The 8,217-nt window shown below is 42.4% G+C and overlaps 1 protein-coding gene across 1 annotated transcript; it reads left to right on the top strand.

The window, feature by feature from the left end:
- The first annotated feature begins 37 nt into the window (after positions 1–37).
- HSDL1 (hydroxysteroid dehydrogenase like 1) lies at positions 38–6,337 on the top strand. Its single transcript, XM_010717943.3, has 5 exons — positions 38–434; positions 1,166–1,398; positions 2,029–2,474; positions 4,080–4,307; positions 5,084–6,337. The coding sequence occupies exons 2-5, from the start codon at positions 1,179–1,181 to the stop codon at positions 5,183–5,185; spliced, it is 996 nt and encodes a 331-aa protein (XP_010716245.1). The 5' UTR covers positions 38–434; positions 1,166–1,178; the 3' UTR covers positions 5,186–6,337.
- Positions 6,338–8,217: the final 1,880 nt, after the last annotated feature.

Genomic DNA, 8,217 nt, shown 5'->3' with positions numbered 1-8,217 from the left:
CTGCCGTGGGCTGGGTGTCACCCACGGCTCGAGCTGCCCGGGGCCCCACACGTGGCCTTGGGCACCTCCAGGAGTGGGGCACCCGCAGCTTCACTGGGCAGCAGTGCCGGGGCCTCCGTGCTCTCTAAGTGAAGAATTTCCTCCTCGCATCTCTAAATCTCCTGTCTTTTAGTTTAAGGCCGTTCCCCCTTGTCCTATTGCTATCTGCCCATATAGAAAGTTATATGCTTATGAGCTCCCCTCAAGTTCTAGAATACTGCAGCGAAGTCTCACCAAACCTTTCTCCTCTCCAGGCTGATCAAGCTTGGTTCCCTCTCCTTCACAGGAGAGATGCTCCAGCCTTCTGATCATCTCTATGACCTTCTCTGGACCTGCTCCAACTGCTCCATATCCCTCCTGTATTGGGGTTCCCAGGCATGGGTATAGTAGTCCAGGTGGGACATCATGAGGGCAGAGTAAAAGGGGACAATCCCCTCCCTTGCCCTGCTGTCACCCCTCTGTTGGTGCAGCCCAGGATACCATTGGCTTTTCAGACTGCAAGCACACACTGCTGGCTCGTGTCCTGCTTTTCATGTACCAGGATCCCCACATCCTTCTCAGCAGGGTTGTTCTCAATGAGTTCTTCTCCCAGTCTGTAGACATACCTGGCATTGCCCTGGCCCAAGTGCAACGCCTTGTTGAACTTCATTAGGTTCTTGTGTGCCCCCTTTCTGTGCCTGCCTAAGCTCTCTGGACGACATTGCTTCCTTCTATGGTGTCAGCTGTACCACTCTTCTCGGTGTCATCAGCAAACTTGCTGATGATGCACTTGATAGAATCAAATTGATCTTACTCTATGTCTGTATTTTGATATTTATTGCTCATGTTCTTCATGGAAGCTTTGCCATATTTTCACATGTAGGGAATTTAATGTGCTTTTTCTAATTATGAAGGGATCGTGTGTTTTTGTTGCTTTTTTTTTTCCTTCTAGAAAGTACTGCTGACTGATTCCTGAAGTTGCCCTGCTTCTATTATTTTTAGTGTTGCGTCATCATTGATAGGAATGCTGTGAAAACTATTTTCCAGTTGCAACTCGCTGATGTAGCACAATTGGAATTGCTGAATCTCAGAGGTTTGAAAAGGTTGAAGAGAAGATTATAATTGCTTGTGTCTTTTTCCTTTTAAGACTTCTGATCACCATGGCTGCAGTGGATCGCTTCAACCTGCTGTACAGAGAGATCAGTCGTTCCTGCAGTTTTTACGTTGAGGCCCTGGCTATAGTTGGAGCTTGGTACACAGTCAGAAAATGTCTGACTCTTGTGTTTGACACTTACAGCATGCTCAGGCTTCATGTTATTCCAAAGCTGGTTGGTGAGATTGATATTGTCAAGCGGTATGGAAAATGGGCAGTGGTCACTGGTAAGAGACTGAAGCAGTATATTTATGTATGTTCATATGATTTGCTAGATGAGCTCAGAAGCTAGGGCCTGTATTAAGTCAGGCCGCAGCTGCAAGGTGAAAACAAGTTAATTTGCCTGAGTAGTGATGATTGTTCAGCACCTTAGTAAATTCAGTTCCACGGGAGATAGGTAAACTCCGTGTGTTGACTGGGAAAGAATCCCAGACCAACTTTTCTCAGAAATTACAGGGTATATCTCAAGCACATATAAGGACGCATGAGGATCTGTAAGTAACCATGGAGCTGGCAGGCAGGCAGGCCTGGTCGACAGAGGTGCAACCAATGTACTGTTTTTGCTGTGAGAGTTTCACATGCTCCCTTGCTCAATTTATCAAACAGTTTAAGTCCCATACCTGACATCCTCTCCTTTTATGCTGTTGTCATAGACAGTATGAAACCTATCTTGATGTGGGATTATAGAAGGTTGCTCCTGACATGATCTTTGCTGGTCTCAAACCACAACACCATTATCAGTGCCATGTCATCTTCAGAGAAGGGAATAAAACTACAATTAAAAGCACTGCTGTAATAGAAGACTGGACTGGTTCTGACTTTCACCCTGATACTTTTTTTTTTTCTATTAATTACAGGTAGCACAGATGGCATCGGGAAGGCATATGCTGAAGAACTGGCCAAACGTGGTGTCAATATCATCTTAATCAGCCGAAGCAAAGAGAAGCTGGAGGCTGTATCTAGAAACATATCTGAAACTTATAAAGTGGAAACAGATTTCATAGTAGCTGATTTCAGTATGGGGCGTGAGGCTTACCAAGCCATTAAGGAGGGCTTGAAAGATAGAGAAATTGGGATTTTGGTGAATAATGTAGGACTGTTTTATACCTACCCAGATTATTTTACTAACCTGTCTGAGGATATGCTGTGGGACATGATCAACATAAATATTGCTTCTGCTAACATGATGGTGCATATCGTGTTGCCGGGCATGGTAGAGAAGAAGAAAGGTGCAATTGTGAATGTCTCATCTGCTTCCTGTTGTCAGCCAACACCAATGCTAACAATCTATGGAGCCTCTAAAGTAAGTTGGGCTGTGATGTTTTAATAGTATGCACTGAAGAGTGAAAGCATTATAGGCTGTGGGTTGTTTTTTGTTGTTGTTGTTGTTGTTGTTTCTTGTTTGTTTGTTTTTTAGCACATTTAGGAAAGGATATCAAAACTCCTGAGAAAGTTTTCTAGTTTTTTTTGTTTGTTTGTTTGTTTGTTTTATATCATGTGTATGCTGCAAACTTTTCCTTACCAGTAATGGGCTTTGAACTTAAGTCAGCTATGTGAATTATGTGTGAACTTCAGCATAATCATACTTCTAGGGGAAATGTCATTTACCTTGGAGGAATGATGTATAGGTCAGTAGTGGCAATTCTATGACCCACTGAAAGGCTGAAGAATTTGTTCGCTCTTCTGTAGCTGAACTATGCAGAGATATCTCAGTGTACTTATATACTTGCAGACTTATTATTTGGTAGCAAGAGAGATTATATTCATGCGCAAGCCACTGCTGCAATGAGAGCTATGGCAAAACAAACAAAAACCCACACCACAATGCTTCAGCTAATATTAGGTAGCTAGGTGGAGCAGGCAGCTTCTTACAGTGTTGTCTGTACAATATCTGGGGAGAAATGAAAAAGAATTTCCAGACAATTATTCTTCCTCAGGAAAGCCAGCCAATAGTGAATAGGGTGGGACAGTGAGGTGATGCTAAATACATGAATGTGCATGAGGATGCAGACTTTGGCAGGATAATTTGCCACTTAATCCACAGAAGCAGGGGAAATAGTGGAAGGATCTCTTCCAGATCCAGCTGTCTCAACTCAGCAGTTATTGCTTTGGGCAGATTGTTGCTGCCCTCTGTTGGAACCCAACCCTCAAACAGCCTCATTCTAAGATAGCTCTTGCGAGGAATGTAGATGGTTTTGCTCCAGGCAGAAGAAAGTACTTGCTATGTATGACTCCTTGCAGATTTTCTTCAGGATGGAATCTGTCTTAAGATTCCTATCTCTCTGTTGCAGAGCATCTGTGCCTTGGTTATGCTAACTGCATGTAGAGCTGAGCTATATTAATGAATGGAAAAGAACAAAAACCAGAAGACTACTAAAAATTCTTACTTTAGCTAGCATCGTTGATCTAAATCTGAGATCAGCAGTTTAAAGCATGGTCTATGTACAGTTACTTAAGCACTGAAAAGGGTACAAGCTGCTCTAGCTTCCTTAAGTTCCTTGTGCATGAACAGCCTAGGGTGTTCATAGTGGTTGATTTGCTTGCTTTTGTTTTTGGTTGTTTTCCTAAAGTAGGTGTAAGAGCATTTGTAGATGATGTTTTTGCAACAGTGGGTTGGAAACAGTGTTTTTGGAAGGCCATTTGGAAGCAGAAACCCCTTCACTCACAAATTGTTCTCTCTGAGAAATGGCCATGCAGCACAGCCCAGCTTCAGCATGGCATCAGTGTTGTTCTCCTGATGAGACTGAGCCAAGCTAACTTCTCATTCTGATTCATAGATATCAGGCTAGTGCTTTTTCATGTTTCAAGTATGCTACAGCTTTTCTGTAGTTTTAATAAAAATCTGCACTGGGACTTCATTGTAAAAACAGACAAAACTGATTATCTTTTTCTGCTTTTGTTTTTCTAGGCCTACTTGGACTATTTCAGTAGAGCATTGTATTACGAATATGCTTCAAAAGGAATTTTTGTTCAGAGTTTAACCCCATTTGTAATTGCTACAAAAATGGTATCATGCAGTAGCGTTACATCAAAGAGATCTTTCTTTTTTCCTTGTGCTGAAGAGTATGCAAGTCATGCTATTTCTACCCTTGGGTTATCCAAAAGGACTCCTGGTTACTGGAAGCATTCAATAGAGGTAAAGGACTTCATCAAACTACTTAATGTTTGTCAGGAAAAAAAAAATAAGCTGTTTCATTCCTTAGGAGCCTGAATGAAATTATGTCAGCATTCCGAAAAAGTACAGCATATACCATAGGACCTAAAGGCATTGTGCAGTGTTATCTCACTCATTCCATTTAAAAGAACACGCACTCAGCCATGATTGTTTTTAGAATTGGAATACAATTGGGAATTGGATCCACTACAAACAAGAGTAGCTTCTTGCTCAGTCTTAATTTATGGGGTGTATTTCTACTTTGGGGTAGGCAAGGAGGATTTGAATAATGCAGGAAAAAGTGCACATTCTTAACCAAAGCTATATGGGTGCAGGTTCTCTGTATGACTGAATTTTGGGGAAGATGGTGGGCTCTTACATCACCTTATGACATTACCTAGCTGATTAAGCCAGAAGGCATTGAAGTGTGGGTTACTCCAAAGTAAAGACAAGAAACAGGAAGGATTCTGGCAAGATTTGCGAACTAAAGAAAGCAGGCAGTTGAACAAAGTGCTTCATTATTTATTTGCAGAACCTAACCATTGTGCAAACTCCATACGCCTAAGTGTGTGAACGCACTCCTTCCAAAATGGCTAAATAACTTATATTCAACTACTTAAAGTTTTAGTTGCTTGTGTTCAAACAAGTATTGTACTTTAGTGGTAGTTTGAGAAACTGTTTATTTAATGGAATATATCTTAATCTGCTTGTTCCTTTCTTCTTTCTCTCTTCCCTTGTCACCCTGTGCTTCTCCACAGTTCACACTGGGTGAACGTCTACCTGAATGGATCTGGGCATGGTTTGCACAGTACTTCTGCAGAATTATACGCAAGGAAGCTTTAACACACAAAGCAAAATAGGAATATCCAGATGTCCAGTATAAATGAGTACTGGGATCTGATCAGAGTGCTACAAAATGGTCAAGTGAATCCCGGATTTACTGCAATTTATCCATAACTTGCTTAACAGTGTAACTAGTGTTACTCGTAACAATAACCTAGGCATTAGAAGTCTGGATCCCACATCATTGTGCTAAGTAGCTCCTTCTCTGCATTCCTCCAGAACAAAGAGTTGATCTTGCATAGGTTAATCTCACTTCACTTTGTCTGTAAGGTAATAGGACAGGAGCAGATATAACTAATTCTGATAGTAAATGACTGTCTTTTGCATAGTGCTATGTAATTTTGATTTGTAATGTTAACGGAATTTAAGAATTCTCCAGCTCTGGATCCATGAATCCAAATGAATGAATCCAAAACAAATCATGTCAATCAATGTGCAGTTTGTGAGTCTTCTGGTCTTTTCATGGCAGGTACTTGTATGTTTTAAGTGCAAATATTGTTATTTTTGAACAGGGTACTTACCATACATCTTAATTTTGATAAAGTCGTACTAATTTGGAGGTCTTTTAAATGACAAAAAAGGTCTTACAGAACTGCAAAGGAATTTGAAGATAATGCTTTTTTTTCTTTCGTATTCTGTGAATGCTCTTTACCATGCTTTAAATATTCCTTCAACAATCTGAAGCATGGCTGAAGAACTGAAACAGATTGTAAAAATACATTAGCTAAGGAAAAAAAAAACAACAAAGAAATAGTGTTCTAAGAACAAAGGTTAGTTTCATATGACAATTAAAAAAAAAGTTACTGATGTCTTGATTCTGTATGGCTGATTTTATTTATATTAAAAAAAGTGTGTGTATATATATATTTACTAGATGTCATCTGGTATCACACTGCTTGTATTTCTTGTAGAGTCTAAATTTCACAGCTGTCCTTTCTTTGAACATATTTGCTGCCTGGAACAAGATGTATCTTAAGATTCAGAACATTCGTTCTGTATTTAATATCATCATTAGTACTGCTTCTATAACGTTACACTGAAATATCAAAATGATGAAAATAACTGTGCAGTATTTTATACACAGCATTATGTCTTTAGGATAAAGCTCCTGTCAGGCTGTTGCCCGTTTAAACAGATTCATTTCCTCTTAATAAATCTTTCAGAAAACAGTTTTTGGCTACCTTCACAGCCCAGCTGTGAAGAAATGAAACAGCTGGGCAAATTTCCCAAGGTCTGGCTGGCATTGTCCCCACAGCAAAACTGAAGTCCCAAAATGGTAAAGTAATGCCTTTTTTATTTTTCAGTGGAAGCTACAACAGATAGAAAGAACATAATAACTCTGTTTGACAGAAAATTCTCAGCTATAAAGCAAACAAACAAAAAAACCCACCTTTTTTCAACATAGGTGCTGTCTTTAGCCCTGCATTTTTTTGTCAATGAACAAAAGCCTGCATGCTGCACTTCTAACAACTTGCTCTGGGGCGGTGACCACTGATGAAATGTACCACCCACCCCTCACTGTGCTACATCCGCTGTGTGGTTGCCATAAACATTCAGCAAACATCAGTGAATGTTGGTGCCATTTTTTTTCACATGGAGGAATTCAGTCTCATCCCTATGCCTCATCTGCACTTTGATGTCAGGCACCATTCTGTCAGACTGCCCTTCTGCTGCCATCTGTCACATGACAACAACATGTAATGGGATATTGGTGGGAAGATTTGACCTCTATTGCCATACCATCAGCATCTGCCTCTGATGTTATGTGACAATAACTTAAAGTAGATGGCATTACTTTTGGAGCAGCTCTGATCGTGTTCAGGCAAACAGCACGGAGCAGGCAGCCCATGTCTGCACCTGACCTCTAGCAGCACTGCCTGGTTGCTAGGCTCAGTGCACTGCAGGCAAACCTGCAAGCCAGCCTGGGAAGACAAACTCAGCTCTATTGAGGCTCAGACCTTCTGATCCTCAAGTGGGATGAACTCATTTCTGCTCGTTTCTGTTGTACGGCGCTGCTGGTGGCACGCCTCAGTGCTGTGCTGAGCGCTGGGCCCCTCAGTGGAGGAAAGACATGGAGGTCCTGGAATGTGTCCAGGAAAGGGAGCGGAGCTGCGAGGGGTCTGAGCGCAGCGCTGTGGGAGCGGCTGAGGGAGTGGGGTGGTCAAGTGTGGAGAAAAGGAGCTGAGGGGAGCTCGTGGCTCTGCAGCCCTGACAGGAGGCTGTGGGGAGGGAATGTCGGCCTCTGCTCCCAGGTAACAGCGATAGGGTGAGGGCTGGTGGTGTCACGTTGCACCAGGGGAGGGTCAGGTTGGATGTTAGGAACAATTCCTTCTCCTAAAGAGTGATGCAGTGGCACAGCTGCCCAGGGAACGGGGGAGTCACCGTCCCTGGAGGTGTTCCAGAGCCGTGGGGATGTGGCAGTGATGGACAGCTGGGGTTGGACCTGAGGATGTGAGAGGTCTTTTCCAACCTTAATGATTCTGTGATTCTTTATCACTTGTTCGAAGTGCATTCTTGCAGCCCAACACTCCGCTTTTTGGGGGAAAGAGGGAGCCGGGCTGACAGGGAAGTGGGCTCGGGACGTGTCGGCTCACGCTGTACGCAGCTGACGGCATCTCAGCTGTTTGTTTCAACTTATGTTGGTAGCAGCACGTAGTACATTTACAATGACTTACATGTACTTGAAAACGAGACTTAAAGAAGGCCGAGTGAAAAATGTATTTTTTTTTTTTTTAAATCTAAGACTTAAATGCTTTTATGCAGCTATTGCTGTATTCTTAGTGGGACTTGCTTTGTCACTCCCCCCTACCAACAGCATATCCTAACATTCCTTCACAGGCATTAAATCCTGTTCAGTCATGTCCTCAAACATGCTAACAAACAATTCTTTGATTTTATATATATTTTCAGTACGCAGAAGAACTCAATCTTCCATTTTTCGGTAAAACACACCACCAGTACGCAGCCCTACGCCCCACACTCAGCGGCGCAGTGCGCATGCGCCCCCCCTCCCCCTCACGCAGCGCGGGGACTCTCGCGAGAGCGCTGA

Source organism: Meleagris gallopavo, chromosome 13 (genome assembly GCF_000146605.3).
Source record: "Meleagris gallopavo isolate NT-WF06-2002-E0010 breed Aviagen turkey brand Nicholas breeding stock chromosome 13, Turkey_5.1, whole genome shotgun sequence".
NCBI lineage: Eukaryota > Metazoa > Chordata > Aves > Galliformes > Phasianidae > Meleagris > Meleagris gallopavo.
Note: the sequence above shows the minus strand (reverse complement) of the source record. Positions and strands in the feature narration are given on the sequence as shown.